We start from the raw sequence: 18,957 nt of genomic DNA on the forward strand, positions 1-18,957 counted from the left end.
CTGTGGTTGTGTCCACTCTTTCTGTCCTCATGGACTGTACCCTGCCACTCCTCTGCAATGGAATTTCCAGCAAGAATACTGAAGTGGGTTTCCCTTTCCTTCTCCAGGGATTTTCCCAGTGCAGGATCCCAAACCTGTAGACATCTTTTTGATTTCTGGGATTTATTTCTCACTCTACCCTCTTTCCAGAATCTTCTTTTAAATGTCACCAATCCTCCTTCTGGAAATCTGTCAATACACCTCTGCTCTCAGCCCCTGAGGACTCCATCCTCACGTCACCATCTCTGATGTCACAGCAGGACTGAGTGGCTGTGTTGGAAACCTTGCTCCCCCATTAGCTGTCAGAGCCCTGTGAGGACTGGGCTCCTCCTTTCCCCCCATCTCTCCTGAGGATCTATCACTGGGGCCTCCATGTGATGGGTGTAAACTGTCTGCACAGTAGGGGTACCTGAGTTGGGGGCGAGGAGGCATCTGCTGAGTTTGCGGTCTGGACAAGTGCATCACTCTTATTCTCCTTGCAGCATCACCGACCATGGGCCCCCCTACAGTCCAGCCCACGGCCACAGCCACCAAGTCCAAAGCCTGGATCCTCCCTTTGGTCCTCACCAGTTTCATCATAACTGTCTTCCTGGGCTGAGTCCTTTCAAGGAACAGGTACTGAGGGCAGAATCCAGAGGGAAGGCAGGGGCACAGGGCCTGGTGTGAGGACGGGGAAGGTGAATCCCAGCTGACCGCCACCGCTCACTGTACCTCCATGTCCTGAAAATGAGCAGGTGGATAAGACCCCATGTCACCTGAGAGCAGAACTCAAACAAACTCAGCCCTGAGATCTGAGAGGTCCCCACTGTCAGGTGACATTGTGAACAGGACGGGGCCCTCCCTAGGCTGAGGGCCTATTGATGCTGAAAGGGTTGAGCCACGTCCCCTGACTGAGCACAGACTGCTGGCTGGCAGGGCCCAGGGTGGGTGGTGTGAGAACAGCAGGCGCTCAGGGCGAGGGCAGGACTCCCGGGGCTGAGAGCAGCATGGGGGCTCCACATGACGTGTCAGCGGGGAGGGGACCCACCCAGGGGCCAAGATGAGAGGGGCTGGGCTCTCATCCCAGGAGGAAGGGCAGGAAGGCCTTTGCAGACCCAACTCCAAAGGCCTGTTCTCACCGGAAGTGGCTTGGGCCAAGCAGGCAAGGCAGGAGCCCCACAGGAGAGACTGTGGGAAGGGGTGAGGCCAGGCCTGTGCTCCTGGGGCAGCAGCAGTTCTGACTCAGCCTGTGGCCTGCTCGTCACCAGCCTCCTGGGGGCCCAGAGCCTCCATCACTGAGCGGCCTGCCTTGAGCAGAGGTGCCTGGGGATGGTGGGCCTGAGCTGGGGTGGAGGCGCCCAGTGGGCGGGACCAGGAAGAGATGGGGGGCAGGGACCCTGGTCCTGAGAGCTGTGTGTGCTGCTGGCTCAGAGGCTGGAGGGGAGCGAAGGGAGGAGGTTTGCCTGCAGCCCCCGAGGGCTGTCAGGAGGCAAGGCCCCTCCTCCGGGACCTGCTCCCTGGTCCTTTATGCCCCCCTCAGGGAGGATCCAGACCTGAGTGAAGGGAGCAGATTGATTCCTCACTGGCTCCAGTCCTGAGCCTGAGCAGGGGGTGTCAGGGCCTGGGGTGACTCTGTGATGCAGGAAGGAAGGAGGAGGGGACAAGAAGCTGCTGGGCCTGGGGTGGGGGTGGGGGTGGGGGACATAGGAGCCCCTCAGTGAGGGCGGGGCTGGGAGGGGGGCTGGGGAGGGGCAGCCCCAGGAAAGTGACAGGATTCCTCAGCCCCCTGGACCAAGGCCTCTTTCTTTTCTGCCTCAGACTGTGTTCCCAGAATGCCCCTGACAGGGGCTCTGCTGGCTGTGACTCAGTCGTGGCTTGACCGCCTTTGTTTTCCTTCCGTTCACTTTAGAGCCAGGAGTTCTGAGCCTCCCTTCCTGTTATGATGACGCAGTAGCTGGGTTGTCTCACGTCTTTTGTCACATCTGGTGAACAGACTCCTCAGTCTCTTTTTCTTTTTCCAATCTATTTTACCTTTTTCTCTTGGTGCTAAGTGATGGAATCCCTGCAATGAAATGTTCAACTACTTGAACAAGAGACCTCCACACATGGGACACTTTCTGTTTTCTTCTAGTTTGTGAAAAATCGGACTCCTCTGTGTGGCAATCTCATTGTTGCAAATGATGATAATGCAAGAAAAATACCATCTTCTATTACAGAACACAGGGATTCTTTCTGTGTTCAGAGAAACAGCTTCAGTGTATTTTCAACAGAAGAAAATATTATGTGAGTGTCTCTTTTAGTCATTTTATTTCCTAATACTAATACTTAAGTCTGTATCTTGTTATTGTGGAAAACATAAATTCTTCACCTTTTTTTTTCTTCAAGGTGGGAACTCGGGACATTTCACCCTTTTTGTTCCTTATGGGATTAAATAGAACTGATGATTCGGCTACATTTGTTGTGGAAGCAGAGAATAAAAAGAACAGTCTTAAAGTATGCAGTGCAGCTGTCGAGTTGGCAGCATGCCAAGAAGCTATAAGGTCTAGTTCAGGCCAAGGCAGAAAAGGAAAGACGACCTCAACAGAAGTAGGTTACCTTTATGCAGGCAAGGAGGGGCGACAGTCGGCCTAACTACCAGGCTGAGCGCCAAGAGGGATCAGAGAGGCTCCATATTTATAGGGAGGCTTGTGGAAGCGATAAGGGAAACGTTAATCAGGCGGGATATTTTGAGTATTCTTTAGTTGAGATTGCATTTGTGGTTGGGCAGGGGGTGATAAGTCTTCTGGGCAGGTGTAGGGGGTGGAAGGTTTCTGGACAGGGGGTGATAAATCCCAGATAGATGCAACCAGCCTGGAGCATCAGGGGGGAACTGAAGTTCTGTTTTGTTTTCTCCGAAGTTAGATGATTCAGCAAGGGCCTTTGAGACTGTTGTTTTCTTTTCTAGGGCCAAAAGACTCCTTCAAAAGCTATTTTAGTTACTGTCAGGCCTCTCTGGAGTCTTGGCTCCAACACGACTCTTGTACACACGCCTTCCATTGTAGACCACGTGTGGTCGCCTGCGACCAGTCGGATTAACACTGGGGTGCATTGGGTGAGAGTGGATCTTGATCACTGAAGACAAAGTCCGCCAGGTTAGGATGGAGAAGGAAGTAAGGGAAAAAATGAAGGATGACTGAGCAGAAGATGGAAAAAGAAGCAAAAGAGGCAACTGGGAGGCGGGGGTGGGGTGGGGGGAGCTGTTGTCGGAAGGAGGGGAGAAGCCAACATGACCCAGAGCATTTTGTTCACAAAAGTTAAGGGGTCTTTGAGGGTGGGGTATTTAAAGTGAATTTTGCTTTTAATGTCACCGCTGTTTTTCTGTGGTTGTTGTTGCTGTTTTTAATGAGGAATTACGTTTGGATACTTGCAAGATACTTCCTCGGTATAATTGTCCTTTGCATTGTTTTTCAACAGGACTTCCTCAGTCTCTGACTGAAGACTTTGGGTGGTGGGCGGAGGCGGAGGTGTAGACACGCTCCAGGCTATGATTTGCCCCTTACTCTTCTAAAACTGCTTGAAAGAATGTCTCTAGCTCACACCGCAGGCCATCTTTTGCTGATACTGCAGCTGATAGAACCCAGGAAGACTCTGGGCAGTGAGTGTCCTGGGATCTGGGGCTCTGGCAGGGGGAGTGGAGCAGGGGAGGAGGGGAAAGAAAGGGGCTCCACCCTGGTGGGGGCCTGTCTTCCAGCTCTTAGGATGGTCAGGTGTGGTTTAGCTGGACGGGCTGCCCAGGAGGTGACACCCAGTGTGCAGGGACTCCAGCCCAAGACAGGGTGCCTGGGCCTGTGCTCCTGGAGCACTTTTTCCTCTTCTGCCAACCCCACCTCCTTCTGCAGTAAAAACCTTCCTGATGATTAGGGGCCCATTATGAACATAGCTTGTGTTCTGTGGTCTTCTTTTCCATTCCTGTTGAAAGTCCTGTTTGTTCAGATGGATTTTTAAGCCACTAGAACACAGACACTGTCTTCTGTTTTTGCTGCCTCAGAAGTTGGTACATGATGGTAAAAAATGTCTCAGATAAATCTTCCTGCTAACAGTATTAGACCCAAAGGATCCACAGTGGCATCCAAGAGATTAAAGCTCAGACAGTTGAAGATGAGGCAGGACTGAGGATGCAGCAGAGAAGGGGGTCTGGGATAGAGACCCCTCCCTCTGCAACCAGGCCCTGGAGGGGAATCTCCCAGACACACCTGTGGTTTTCTCTCACAGATGCCCACTCTCTGTGCCTCGACCTCACTGTCAAATCTCAGTCCAGACCTGGCCAGCCCTGGTGTCAAGTCCAGGGCTCCGTGGACACAAAGCCTTTCCTCCAGTATGACAGTGACAGCAACAAGGTCAGACCTTTGCGTTTCCTGGGGGAGGAGGTAAACGACACCAAAGCGTGGACTGAACTGAGCCAAATGCTGGGAGAAGCAGGAAGAGAGCTCAGGATGGTCCTGCCTGTCATCAAACTGGACAAAAAGGAGATGAGGGGTAAGTATGGGAGGGGTGGGGAGCTGGAGACAGCAAGAGAGGGGTAGGGGCGGAGTGCATGCAGGTCCTTCCTGTGAAAAGACTGAATGTGATCCAGCCTTAGAGACCCGGTGGACCTGATGGGTAAGAGGGGGAGGTCATGGTCGGAAGATCACGGGCCCCTAGATGTGCAGACACACTTGAGTGACTGAGGAGGATGGACTGTGGACAGTCCAGAAAGATTCACTGTGTGGGGGGGGCAGGGCTCAGGTCTTCCCTCCCTGCAGGTCAGGCTGTGTTGTCAGCGTGAAGCCGAGCAATGCTCTGGTGGGTCCTTGCTCTTCAGCCTCAATGGACAGACAGCCCTCCTCCTTGACACCATGAGCATAACCTGGACAGTCCTCGATCCTGGAGCCACAGGCCTCAAGGAGGAGTGGGAGAACAACCAGGAACTGGCAGAGTATTTCAGGATGATCTCAATGGGAGACTGCAGTTATTGGCTCAGTGAATTCCTGGAACACTGGGAGAACATGCTGCTCCCAGAGCCACAGGTAACTGAGTGGGGTGTGGGGGAGGCGGTAGCTCTCTTCAAAGGTCTAGTGCCTTCATGTAAGGATATGAGCACATGTTTGTACAACTGAAAATATGATGGATGGATGGAGTGACTGATCTCTTGGTGGACTTCCTGTCTGGAGAGTCAGTGATGGGCATAGCACAGAACTTGCCAGCATCCTCCTTTCCCAGCCCACCTCCCTTAGCACAGGAGCCCCCTTCTTCATTAACCAATGACCCAGACCCCCGGCACTGCTCAATGGTCCCCGAACTATATATGCATTATGTTTCCAGGCCTTCTCTCCCCTCTGTTGTACTGATACTTTAACCAACTCTAATGTCACTTAATGAAGCCCTTATCCCTTCCCAGACAGAATTAAATACCCCCAATGTGTCCTCCTCAAAAAGGACTCCTCACAATAAACATGTCCACCTGAAAGGTAATCAGATGGACATTTGCTGTCCCAGTGACTCAGACAGTAAAAAATCTGCCTGCAAGGCAGGAGACCCGGGTTCGATTCCTGGGTTGGGAAGATCCCCTGGAGTAGGAAATGGCAACCCACTCCAGTATTCTTGCCTGGAGAATCCCATGGACAGCGGAGCCTGGTGGGCTACAGTCCACGAGCTTGCAAAGGGTTCAGAATTGACTGAGCGACTAACACAACTCAGGAGAAAAATGAGCTCCATGAAGACAGAGCACAAGCCCATTCATCTTTCCACACCAGGACCTGAACAGTGGCTTCACATGAGTCAGTAACTATATGGGGAACATGTGCTGTCTAAGGACAGCAGGTACTGAGGAAGGTGTATTCTTAGATTTGACAAGGCTTTTGCTTTTTCATTTGAGAACCACTAATAATGGCACCAGATATCAGCCAGTCTGCATCCATCTGATTGGTCACTTGCATTATCCTATTGATCACCACCCAGTTAGTTCTAATTGCTTCATCGTCATGAATCTTATGGAGAAATCAGGGACCACAGCAGGTGAGAAGCCAGCTGGCCTCTGGCTCCTAGGCAGGTTTGTTCTGGTCAGGACTTGGGAGAGGTGAGCCTTGGGTCTCACCAATGCCCTGTCCACTGGACCCATCTTTACCTTGATGATGTTCTCTCTTGGTCTTGGGCCCCCATACTTCCCTTTAGAGTTGGGAACCACTCTGTTGTTGGAGTAGAAGAGGCTGGTGTGGGCAGCAGGACAGTGCAGTGGGAGTGGGGATGAAAACAAGTGTCTTCTCCTTTGGGGGCACTGGGTACAAGATACAGACATGGTGGGGTGGGGTGTTGTCCTGAGATCTTACTCAGCCTTTCCCAGCCCTCTGATTGAAAAAAACCTTTTGTTCTCTGATGATAGCATCATCTAGTTCAACATTTTCCCCAATGTTCTAACAGCTATTCCATCATCTGAATGTTTCTCCCTGGACTATGAGAAGGTACAATGTTAAAGCAACTCTGGGTGGCAAAAACTGACCCTTGATGACAGTCTGGCTGTTGATCTAATATACAACCTTCTACTCAGAGTGGGATTTAACAAGAAGCTAAAGAAGCTCATGCTTAAGAATTCCTTCACTTTCCACGACTATTGATGGGCCCTTAAGATGTATTGCTTGGTCATTTTGAGGATTTGCGAAAGTCAAATATTTGCTCACAATCAGTTAAGACTTCCAATTCTATTCTTTCCATCAGACTTCCCTTCATGTGGGGTGGAATTGGGGCAGGGGGCGGGGTTTGGCATTTTAAAAATTCTCTTAAGAAGATAATGCATTAGGGATAACATTATGTGATTTAATGAGACATAATTTATGTGTTCACACTCACTTTCATGTATAGTTAAGTTACCACATGCTTTTATGGGCTGAATGTGTTCTTCTTAATTCATGTGATAAAATCCTCACCTCCAGGAAGTCTTGTTGAAACCACTTCGTCGGTGGTGTGTGGTTCCAGTCTGTATTGTGATACAATAGGAAGCATACGTTTGGTCAGAGTCCTGGTTCCTGGAGCAGACTTTCTAAAACCCACATTTTGGTGTCATATTTCATGTTCTGAGTATAGAACAATAGCTTTTCTTTAGAGACCTAGCAGACTAATACATACGCAGAAACCATAGTCAAGTGCTAACTGCTTAGATGTATACAAAAGTATGAGTCTACCAGTTAAATTATCATGTAGATTAATATATGTATTAACATACTGACATGTTAATGCATAAAAATGTATCCAGGACAGAAGAAAGGGTAAAGTGTGATCTCACCATAAATGGAACAGTATAACCCAATAAATAAAGAATAAATTACCGCAGCAAAACCATAGATGCCTCATGAAAAGGATTTGAGAGGCAAGTGCTGGACACAAAAGAATATGGACGCTGTGGTACTCCTTTTTGTTGTGTTCCATTATTGTCAAGTTTAACTGAATTATTTTTTTAAGATGTATTTATTTCTGGCTGTGCTGGGTCCTCATTGCTGTGTGTGGGCTTTCTCTAGTTGCTGCTCTCTAGTTACAGTACAAGAGCAGCTCACTGTGATGGCTTTTCTGGTGGCAGAGCACAGGCTCCAGGCTGCGGGCTTCAGGAGTTGGGCACACAGGCTCAGTAGATGCTTCTCCCAGGCTCCAGAGCACAGCCTCAGGACTCGTGGCCCATGAGCTTAGTTGATTTGCAGCATGTGGGATCTTCCCGGACAGGGACTGAACTCATGTCTCCTGCATTGGCAGGCAGATTCATCACCAAGGAGCCACCAGGGAAGCCCCTTACTGAGTTATTAAAAAGACATTCTAAGCTTGATTCTAAATCTTAGTAATTTATGGATGAAGATTAGATGTTCCATGACTCACAACCAGGAAATTATGCATGCTGGAAAAGATATTATTTAAAGGACTACCCACCACCTGGATGGACCCTTATCAGGTGCTCTAAACTAGCTCATGCACAGCAAAACTGAAGAGAATTAACTCTTGCATTAATATTTCCCACTTAGAAAGGGTGACTGCACTGAACTCGCTAACAGAGAACACTGCTGACCTCAGAAACACCTAAAACAATGCTCAAACCAAGGGATGTTTGAGCTCATACATTCATACCAGGATGAGAAGAAGACAACATCAGAAAAAATTTTAACCTTTCAGTTTTCACTGATGTCTAGACAAAACTTGAAGTTTTCTCCTGTCAGGAATATATTCAGTGATGCAGAGAATTCAATTATACATTGTACCTTTTTTTGCCCAATGAGAATCACATGAATGTTTATTGAAAATTCTTTATTTTAGGGGCTCAAATGTGTTGAAGTCCTTACCATTAGGTGAAGAAGACCTCACCTGGAAATAGGGTGTGTGCAGATGTAATCCAACCAAGGTGAGGCCAGGGTGGATTAGGGTGGGCTCTAATCCAGTGACTGGTGCCTTTACTAGGAGAGAGAAATATGGACATGCAAAGAAGAGACGGATACAGGGAGACAAGACCCACGGGAAGAGTGTCATGGAAGGACAGAAATAGACACGAGCTCCGCAACGCCAAGGGTTTCCGGGAACCACAGAGCTGTGCACGGTCCCTCGGTCGTGTCCGCCTCTTTGCGGCCCCATGGACTGCAGCCCACCAGGCTCCTCTGTCCATGGGATTCTCCAGGCAAGAATACTGGGGTGGGTTGCCATTTCCTTCTCCATGAAACCACCAGTAGTCAGGAAGAGAAAAGATGGAGCCTCCCTTAGAGCCTTCATAGAGGGCCCTACTGACACCTTGATTTCTGACTTCTAACCCTCACAACCGTGAAAGAATAAATTTTGGTTGTTTCAAGCCATAGCATTTGTGGTAATTCTTTATGACAACTTCACTGTCCCAACCAAGCTTGCGGGGTCTTAGGCTGCATTCCCAGCGCAAAGGGAACTGGTGAGCAAGAAGGAAGGCAGGAGAGTAGTTTTAGAAGAGTCAAGAAACAGACCCAGGGATGTCTAAAACTTGTCACCTAGTGGACGAGGAAGGAAACACCAGCGATGCAATACATGACAACGGGAGAAGTGGCTAATCCTGTAACTAAAAGAGGATTTCTATCTAGCACAACACACAAACGTTCAGTTTAGGTTGATTAATGCATGAAGTTGACTGTTTGTGGGCACTCAGGACTGTATGCCAGTAGGGGCATGTTTGGTGAGTAGTTTTAGATATGGGGCTGGAGCATTAAAAAGGAGAAGGCATGATTCCAGGTAGGACCCAGATAGAGACCTAAAATTCCTGGCTCAGCCCTGGAGCGGAGTCCTGGCAGCCAGCCCCTTCCCAGAACCACCCAAGCTGTGTGTGGCTTTGGGGCAGCTGGAAGGCCCAGTATCTTGGGGAGAACTGGTCAGTGTGACTGTGTATGTGAGAGAGAGACAGACAGAGAGAGAGTGTGTGCGTGAGAGGAGGAGGGCAGGAGAGAGGAGTGATTGTGTTAGCTGCTCAGTCATGTCTGACTCTTTGCGACCCTGTGCACCGTAGCCCTCCTGGCTCCTCCGTCCATGGGATTCTCCACAAAGGAATACTGGAGTGGGCTGCCATTTCCCACTTAGGTTGTGTGGGGCAGTGACACTTATTTGTGATAGGGAGGTGAATGTGAAGAGAGTGAGGGAATGCTGGAAAGAGTGTGTTTGATGTGTGGGGAGCAGTCACAACTAGTGTGTGAGAATGCTGGGAATCTTGGTGTGTGTGTGTGTGACTGTGGACAGGTGAGCCTGAGACAGAAGGGGAGTGGACAGTATGCGTATGCAGAGGGCCCGGGAGGGGATCCCCAGGGGACCCAGAGAGGAGGAAGAGAGTAACGGGAAATGGCTGTGAGAGGAAGGTTTCTGGATGGCAGCGGAAGTAGATGGGAGCCTTCTGTGTGGAATTTGTGTGAAGCAGTGTGTACAGACAGTGTGAGGAAGCCAGGGTCCCTGTGGGAGGGGAATGCGGTGTGACTTTGCAGAGAGTGGAGAGCCAGTGGGGCAGGCAAGCAGGCACTTGTGTGTGAAAGAAAGTGTGTGGGGGTGGGGGTGGGGTGTGCACAGAGGGAAGCGGGTGTGAGGAGACCTGCACGGACAGTTTCAGGAAGGGTGACGTGCGCAAGGGTGGAAGGATATGAGTGAGAAGTGTGAAGCCTGTGTGGGGAGCACGTGCATGTGAGGGGGGCTGTGTGGGAGGCTGGAGAGTCAGGGGGGGGCTGTGGGTGATGGAAGGGGGCTTGTGTGTGTAACTGGGGGCTGAAGTGTGGGAAGACAGGTGTGCATGGAGAGTGTGGGGTGAGCGGTGTGTCAGGACTGGTGCTGAAGAGGCCTCAGTGGTGACCGGCTCCCCAGCTTCTCCCTTCTCTGGGCCTGGACCCTCTGGCCTGCACAGCATCACCCCAAAGTCCCAAGGAAACCAAACATTGGCCGGGACAGGGAAGAAGCTGTTAGCCCCTGTCATTTACTTTGTCTTTTTCTAGCTTGGAAACACCACACAAAGATATCTACTTTGTGACAGGTGTCAACCGGGGTCACCCACCTTCACCAGCTGATGCCTCCCCCAGGCCCAGGGGCTGAACTGCATTCCCTCCCTCAGCGTCTCGTCAGCCTGGGGCTTCCCTGATAGCTCAGTTGGTAAAGAATCTGCCTTCAATGCTGGAGGCCCTGGTTCCACTCCTGGGTCAGGAAGATCCCCTGGAGAAGGGAAAGGCTGCTGCTGCTACTGCTAAGTCACTTCGGTTCTGTCCGACTCCATGGGATCCCTTAGACAGCAGCCCACCATAGACGGCAGCCCACCATAGACGGCAGACCACCATAGTCGGCAGGCTCCCCCATCCCTGGGATTCTCCGGGCAAGAACACTGGAGTGGGTTGCCATTTCCTTCTCCAATGTGTGAAAGGGAAAAGTGAAAATGAAGTTGCTCAGTCGTGTCCGACTCTTAGTGACCCCATGGACCACAGCCTACCAGGCTCCTCCATACATAGGATTTTCCAGGCAAGAGTACTGGAGTGGGGTGCCATTGCCTTCTCCGAGAAAAAGGCTACCCACTCCAGTATTCTTGGGCTTCCCTGGTGGCTCAGCTGGTAAAGAATCCACCTGCAATGTGGGAGACCTGGATTTGATTCCTCGATTGGGATGATCCCCTGGAGAAGGGAAAGGCTACCCAGTCCAGTATTCTGGCCTGGAGAATTCCATGGACTGTATAGTTGGACATGACTGAGTGACTTTCACTTTGGAGCCTCTGAGGACTAGGATTCCCTTCAATCCCCTCCTGCCTACTAAACTCAGGAGGAGGGACTCCTGTGGGGGGCACAACTGGATGGGGAGGGGACCCAACACTCTCCACCGCGCCCCTCCACCTCTCCAGGCCCAGACCCCTCACTGTCCCCCAACTCCTTCCTCCCCACGTCGCCCTTCTCCGCACCTTCCCTCATCTCTTACCGCTCATCGCAGGTGTTCCCAGGTCTGTCCAGAAGCTCAGGTGGGAAGCTGAGTGCCGAAGACTTGAGCTTTTGAACTATGGTGTTGGAGAAGAGTCTTGAGAGTCCCTTGGACTGCAAGGAGGTCAAACCAGTCAATCCTAAAAGAAATTAGGCCTGATTATACTTTGGAAGGAATGATGTTGAGACTGAAGTTTCAATACTTTGGTCACCTGATGTGAAGAACTGACTCACTGGAAAAGACTGATGCTGGGAAAGATTGAAGGTAGGAGGAGAAGGGGACGACAGAGGATGAGATCATTAAAAAGCATCACCAACTCAATGGACATGAGTTTACCAAGCTCCAGGAGTTGATGATGGAAAGGGAAGCCTGGCATGCTGCAGTCCACAAGGTCACAAAGAGTCGGACATGACTGAGAGACTGAACTGAACTGAATGGAACATATCAATCACTTCCCACACACCCATCTTCCGATACCATCACATTTAGGGCCAAGGTTGCAACAGACGAACTTTGCAGGGCACATGAGGACTGAGTCAGCACTCCCCATTGCCAGCTAGCACCTGAGTTCTCTCACAGACACTTAACTTGGCTACAACTTCATTGTCACTCCAGCCCTGATGTGAGGTGGAGGCTCCACGGGGGCATTTGGAGAAATAGACTTTCCTTCATTATGACAGTAACAGGCCCAAACCCTTGCTTCTCTTGGAGGGAATTAATGCCTTGAAGGCCTGCTCAGAACAGACCCAGACCCTGGGGGAGACATGGGGCAAGGACTCAGAACCTGAGGCCATTCAGCTGGAGAATTGTGGGCCCAGGGTCAGAGGTGGGAACCCGGGCCTGGACAGTCTCAGGGGAAGGAGAATGTGTGTGTGCTTCGTAGCTCAGTCGTGTCCAACTCTGTGACCCCATGGACTGTGACCTACCAGGCTCCTCTGTCCATGGGATTCTCCAGGCAGGAATACTGGAGTGGGTTGCCATGCCCTCCTCCAGGGGATCTTCCCAACACAGGGATTGAACCCAGGTCTCCCGCATAGCAGGCAGATTCTTTAAGGTCTGAGCTATTGAGACGCCATAGAAGCAGCTTAAATGACAATCAACAAATGAATGGATAAAGAAGATGTGGCGGGGGCTTTCCGGTGGGCCAGTGATAGGAATTGGCCTGCCAGTGCAGGGGACACAGGTTTGACCCTGGTCAGGGAAGGTCCCACTTGCCCCGGGACGACTGGACCCTGAGCTGTGGGAGCCCAGGTGAACCAGAGCCGGGGCTTTGCGACAGGAGAAGCCTCTGCAGCGAGGCCTGTGCGCACCAACCCTGCTCTGTCCCCTAAGTCTGTCCTTGTTGCCCACTAGGTTCCCTGGATCCTGGGGCTGAGACGGGTTAGCTTTACTCCTCATTCTCTGACATTTGTTCTCCTTCCCCCTTCAAGGAACCTCACACTGGTCAGAACGGCCATACTGAAAAGTCTATGACTTTGAGGATGCTCTGGGACTTAGTGATGGACAGGGAAGCCTGGCTTCCAGTCCATGGGGTCACAAAATTCGGACATGACTGAACGACTGAACTGAACTGAACAAACAATAAATGCTGGAGAGACTGTGGAGAAAAGAGAACCCTCCCACGCTGTTGGTGGGAATGTAAATTGATACACACACAATGGAGAAAGGTATGGAGATTCCTTTCAAAACTAAAAACAGGGCTACCATGTGGTGGTGATTCAGTTACTAAGTCCTGTCCAACTTTTTGCCACCCAAGGGACTGTTGCTCGCCAGACTCCATCCATGGAATTCTCCAGGCAAGAATACTGAAGTGGGTTGCCATTTCCTTCTCCAGGGGATCTTCCTGACCCAGGGATTAAACCCAGGTCTCCTGCATTGCAGGCAGGTTCAGAGCTACCATATGATACAGCAATCCCACTCCTGGGCATATATCCAGAGGTGATAGGTGATGGAGAGAGATAAACTGGCAGTTCAGTATTGACATGTACTCACTACTATACTTAAAATAGATAACCAACAAGGACTTATTCTGTGGCATCGGGAACTCTGCTCAATATTCTGTAATAGCATAAATGGGAAAAGAATTTGTAAAGAAAATAGCTACATGTATGTGTGTAATTGAGTCACTTTGCTGTACACCTGAAACTAACACACATTGTTCATCAACCATATACTCCAATATACAATAAAAATTCTTAATTAAATAAAAAATAATAAATATTGATATTGAGCATCTTCTCACGTGTCATTGGGCCATGTGTCAGCCTTCTTTGGAGAAATGTCTATTTAGATCTTCTGCCCATTCTTTGATTGGGTTCCCTGTCTTTATTACTGAGTTATAAGAGCTTTTCATATATTTGGAAATTAAGCCCTTGTCACCTGCAAGGGTGACATCATTTGCAAATATTTTCTCCCAGTCTGTAGTTTGCCTTTGTTGTTTTGTTTATGGTTTCCTAGCTGTGCAAAAGCATGTAAGCTTGATGAGGACCCATTTATTTATTGCTTTTGGCTCATCTTTTTGTTTTCTGTTTCTACCAGAGTAGAAGCCACCTTGAAATGGCCTTCTTTCAGGAACTTTAATTTCCCCTGGATGGTTGCCACGGGAACTAGCATCAGAAACAGTAACTGGGTTGGCTGAAAAGCTCCTTCAGGTTTTCATAAGATAGTGTGGAAAACCCTGAGGAAACTCAGTACAGTGGAAAGGTCAGTGATCATCCAAGGCAAGCTCAAACTGGGAAGGAGGAAGCCCTGAGCTCTCCCCTCCATGACCTTCTTGCCAGAGATTCTTCCCTGACCTCTGATCAATTTCTATTAATTAGGGAGACCAAAATGACAAAATGATCTAACTAGGAAGATTCTGGCTATCAGCCCAAGCACAGCTCAAGTACAGCTCCAAGGAGTGGGAAGAGGCGGCGGCAACAGCCCTGGCAGCGGCGAGTGGGGCGGGGCAGAGTCCAGAACATAAGCGGTTTCACTAGGTGACGCCAGCGCCCGCCCGGCCCCGCCCCGGGGTTGGCCTCAGCGCAGAGGAACTCCCGGCTGCCACAGAAGTGCAGAACGTGCCCCCGAGGAAAGGATCCGCTCACCTGACCTGGCATCCTCCTCTCGTGCAAAATTGAGATCCAGGTGGCAAAGGGAGAGATGGGTGGCCCCGAGACCTGTCTTGGCTTCCTGGTCCTGCTTCTGATTGTCTGGTTCAGCGGGACGCCCGGCGGTGAGCTCGGGGATGAAGCTGCGGGGGGGTGCGGGGCGCGTGGAAGTTGGGTGAGTTACGACCTGAACAGGGGTGGTGACAGCGCGGGGGTTCGCGAAACTCCTTGCGGGGTGGCGCCGCGGCCGCCTCCTCTTTCCCTTCCCTTGGCCCCTTTGCGTCTCGGTGGCTCCCACGGGCTACTTGCCGGCTCTCCGGGGCAGAACAGCGGTGCCTTGGGTGAAGCAGTAATGCGGGGAGTTTGGGAGGTGACGCTAGGAGAAGAGGGGGCCAGGACGCTACAGGGAATGCTGTTGAGGCCCCTCAGGGCCCAGTCCGCCCCTTGGGAAGTGGGAGTCCGGGAGCCCGGCGAGCTGGGACCCGTCTGCCTCCCGGCGGGAAGGGACCCAGAGCCGCCCCGAAAAGCACCAGCCCGCGATCTGCGCGCAGAGCCCCTTCTGGTCCCTACTGCTGTCGGCCCTTGAAGGACCAGCGCTCTTTATCACCGATCAGTTAACATCTGCAGGGCGGCCGGGCGAGGAGAGCTCCGCGGCCGTCCAGGGCCCTGGGCGGGGGTGGGCCGCAGCGGGCGACCGAGATTCTCTTGGGCGGTGGAGGGTAGAGCTCCGAGCGACGGATGTGCGGGCGGGTCTCCCCGGGACGCGCATCCGAAAGGCCGCCGCCGGGACCGCTGGGGTCCGCTAGGCTGCCTGCCGCCCCGGCGCCCCCTGCCCCCGGTTCTCCCAAGCACTGTATCAGTGTTTGGGCTCCAGCTGTCGTGTCCTGGCAAAGTAGATTCTGAAGTTATGATACTAAATATAGCTCAACTTGACAGTAACTTCAGAAAGCTTCACAGTCTTAGAGTTGAAACGAAGGAAAAGTTTCCATCCAGAAATTGAGGACAGAAAACTTCAGCCTTGGACAAAACGACCAGCAGAGGAACCCATTTATGACCCTATACATGCAGCTCCAGCCGTGTCTACACGTGTGTTTTGTATCAGCCTAGGGATTTGCTGTCCAGGTATATTTCTTGTAGTACTAGTATTAGCTGTTTTGCATCTTCATAGTATGAAAAGGATTGAACTGGAAGATAGCATCAGCGCCAGCAGTAGTTCCCAAGGGCTGTCTCAGTCCCAGTCCTACCCAGATGTCTCAGTATGTGAGAGGCAACACACCCAACAATACAGCTCCCATCTCCAGTTATCCTCCCTTGTGGGTAGAGGAGTAGGACTTGAGAAGTGTCACTCTTTTGGAGGCCAAAGCTAAGGTGAATGATATCAAAGTATCTAACCAGGGAGAGGAACTCAAAAGATGTACTCTAAGAAGGTACCTTTTGGTGTACTTTCCATGGGGTTTATGTAGATGAAAAAGATCCAGATAAAGAGCAACAAGCATTTGTAAAGACAGTTAGGGATCAAGCTTCTGAAATTCAGGTGACAACGATGCTCCCTGAAAGTTGTAAGCTAGGAGATCTTCATCCCAGAAATCTTCCTATTACCCATGTGTGAACAGAAGAAGGGGAAAAGCCCATGGTGGATTGCCTTACATGAACTTGGGGGATCTTAAATTATTTTTATGACAGTACAAATATGTAGAGGCCAATAGTCCGCAGGCAACTTCTCAACAAAAGCTAGTTCACATGGCTGCTCAGATTGCCTGTGGAATGAGCTACCTGGTCAGAAGGAAGCCCTCCACAAAGACCTGGCTCCTAGGAGCTCTGTCATTGAACAACTTCAAGTTAAGAGCAAAGCCAGTCCCTCTCCAGAGTCTTGTTCCCCATGGACTCTCACTGTCTGGGGAACAGCAAAAACACGGGATCGATGGATGGCTTTTGAGAGTCTGGTTATTAATGAGTTCTCCAGCCTTCCCTGGTGATCCAGTGGCTAAGACTCCACACTCCCAATGCAGGGGCCTGGGTTCGATCCCTGGTTGGGGAACTGGATCCTGCATGCCACAACTGAGAAGTCAGCATGCTGCTACTAAAGAGCCCACGTGTTTATGACTCTGGCCAAACACCCTAAGTGGACATCTACCCGTTTGATGTGGCCGAGTACCTGAAAAAGGGTTACCAAATAGCCCAGCCTATCAACTGTCCTGATGAACCATTTATGTGATGGCTTGTGCTGGGCCTTCGATCCAGAGGAGAGGTGCAGTTCCAGCAAAGGGCCCGGTGTCTCACAGAGGTCCGTGCAGCCCTGGGGGCCTGTGTCTGACTCTCCTCTCACACCCCAGCATCAGAAGGAAGGTGCCTGTCAAGGCCCACTTGGAGCCAGCTAGTCACATGCATCACCCAGCATCAGAGAAGCAGATTTGTCTTTCAGAACACTGAGCTTTAGGAATGCTTTAGCATCTGAACTTTCTAAAACAGACTTAATGATGTGGAATGCTTTCTCAATATCACTTTTATTAGCTTGAACTGAAAATGTTTGTGTAAATTTTTTACACATAGTTGCCTTTGAGGTATAGGTATATTCTTACAAAATAGTTTTTAAATTGTTTAAACACACATATTTGAAATAACAATCTTACTACCAACTCCCTTTTATTTTCTTAACTTCTAAAGACGATGCACGTGATTCACCTTTAAAGTTTTGCTTTCTTTCACTAGTTTTGGGAATGATTTGTCTTCAACATGCAGTACTTTTTCTTAGGAAAGTAAAAACCGTCCAGCAGTTATGGGCTAATGCCCCTGCTCCTTTATTACAGAGTAGCTACCTTGGTCCAAAGTGCCATAGGGGAAGCCACAGGCATGAGCAGAGGATAGTGACCACATAACAACTCTAGTGTCACATCTAGGCCAGCTGCTGGTGGGTCTTGTTTGTTCCCTGTGGCCCTATTATGCCAAACACATAACCACTTCTATCCTATGCTGGCTGGTCTAGCTGAACTAATGATTAGGGGTTAATGAGCCCACATCACGATGGGCAACTCTGACATTCCATGACCAGAGACCTCATCTCTGCCAGGCCCCAGGACCACACCAGGAGCCACGTTACAATGGTGTGAGTTTCCCCACGGCAAGTGACATGGCCTCACTTCAGGACACTCGGGGTCTCTGTTGTGAGCCTTCAAGTAGAAAATGGCTTGTAGCACCTTTCTGACCACAGATACCTCTAATGTCACTGGTTCTGCTGGGTCATCTGCCCAGGAAGCAGCTCCAGCCATGCTCACCGTTCACCAATTGTGACTGCTTTTGTGCTGGACAGCAGATTGCAGCAGAGACCTAGGGTCTGTGAAGCCTAAAATATTTCTTATGTACCATTACAGGAAACCTATGGCCACAGCGGTAATTAACTGGAGCTAGGATAGGGACCACACCCCTGAAGCCCTCCAGAGGTTGTAGCTTGGATACTTGTCTCTGTATTTCCTCCAGGATATTGTGTACACGTACTATTGGGGATGGGAAGGTAGGGTCTGAGGTCTGAATCTGGAGTTCACTAATACAGTAGCCTTCACCCCACGTTAATTTACTAGCTACTCAGGTCTCCGTGCATGTCACAAGTCCACGGCATGTGAAATGACTGCTGTGTGGTCTGTGGACCCAGTGATAACCACTGTAAGCAGAACCTGGTCTGCTGTCCACTGATGACTTAGTAGTCCGAGCATCGCTTCAACAATTGGGGGACGATGATCATATGGTTCCTGTGCATGATATCAGAAAACACACTAGGTGCAGTGTGAATGTGAGAGTAGTTTCTGCTTCTGCAGGTTCACTTACCCCAGTAAATAACCATGTGGCTCTTTGGGAAAGAATGGAAGCACTTTTGCACTAGATGTGATGATGAAAATGCCCTCCTCTTTAGAACGTGGCTTCTTTCTCTGTTGATACCTTCTGAGAAGTGGCTTAGATCCGGAAAATGGGCCTGGATCAGATGTTTGGTAGGGATGGCTGCCTTTGGCTTCCTGATCATCCAGCCTGTGTGCTGCCTCTCTTTAATTCTTTCAATGGTACAGTTTGTAGCTAGGTTCCTGCCCATCTGTTTGCCTTTCGGATCACTCTGTGCTATGAGCCAGCATCATATTCTCTGCAGTCAGGCCCTGGCTGGCATTGAGACTCTCTAATTGCTTTGACCCCTGCACCTCTTTTCTGCTGACCTAGAGCACCCCCACCTGAAATCTGATTTTTCCACAACTTCCATCCCTTTTCCTGATAGAAGCCCACAGGAACACCAAGTCCTACCACCATCCCTGACCTTCTGCAAAAGTCATCCTGGAGCTATTGGAGATGCTTCTCATCCACGCTTTCCTCTCAGGCTCCAGAGAGCCCATCAGGCTTTCCCGTGGAGCTGATGGACTGCACACCTTCCTGCCCTTTC

The 18,957-nt window shown here is 50.4% G+C and overlaps 2 protein-coding genes and 1 pseudogene across 4 annotated transcripts in view; 2 read left to right on the forward strand and 1 right to left on the reverse strand.

The window, feature by feature from the left end:
• Positions 1 to 18,957, reverse strand: part of LOC122433852 (retinoic acid early transcript 1E-like) — a 90,817-nt gene that overhangs the window by 31,899 nt on the left and 39,961 nt on the right. The gene's annotated exons all lie outside the window — the stretch shown is intronic.
• On the forward strand, positions 3,006 to 4,966 carry LOC122433873 (retinoic acid early transcript 1E-like). 3 transcript variants are annotated; one of them, XR_006267194.1, is made up of 4 exons: positions 3,006 to 3,149; positions 3,472 to 3,652; positions 4,270 to 4,533; positions 4,800 to 4,966. XR_006267194.1 is itself a non-coding variant. In XM_043456852.1 (3 exons), the coding sequence occupies exons 1-3, from the start codon at positions 3,580 to 3,582 to the stop codon at positions 4,820 to 4,822; spliced, it is 360 nt and encodes a 119-aa protein (XP_043312787.1). In that variant the 5' UTR covers positions 3,360 to 3,579; the 3' UTR covers positions 4,823 to 4,965. The 3 variants fall into 3 exon arrangements, 2 of the variants coding, with proteins under 2 accessions (XP_043312787.1, XP_043312786.1); XM_043456852.1 differs by lacking the exon at positions 3,006 to 3,149 and having other exon boundaries at positions 3,360 to 3,652; positions 4,800 to 4,965; XM_043456851.1 differs by lacking the exon at positions 3,006 to 3,149 and having other exon boundaries at positions 3,360 to 3,652; positions 4,859 to 4,953.
• LOC122433868 lies at positions 15,610 to 16,856 on the forward strand (annotated as a pseudogene).

Source organism: Cervus canadensis, chromosome 33 (genome assembly GCF_019320065.1).
Source record: "Cervus canadensis isolate Bull #8, Minnesota chromosome 33, ASM1932006v1, whole genome shotgun sequence".
Taxonomy (NCBI): domain Eukaryota; kingdom Metazoa; phylum Chordata; class Mammalia; order Artiodactyla; family Cervidae; genus Cervus; species Cervus canadensis.

Excerpts from the sequence above, each read along its gene's own strand:
- LOC122433873 (XM_043456851.1), top strand. The coding sequence starts at position 3,580 with ATGTCTCTAGCTCACACCGCAGGCCATCTTTTGCTGATACTGCAGCTG. Across the intron at positions 3,653-4,269 it reads ACCCAGGAAGACTCTGGGCA|ATGCCCACTCTCTGTGCCTC; the intron begins GTGAGTGTCCTG and ends TTTCTCTCACAG. Across the intron at positions 4,534-4,858 it reads GGACAAAAAGGAGATGAGGG|CCTCAATGGACAGACAGCCC; the intron begins GTAAGTATGGGA and ends CTTGCTCTTCAG.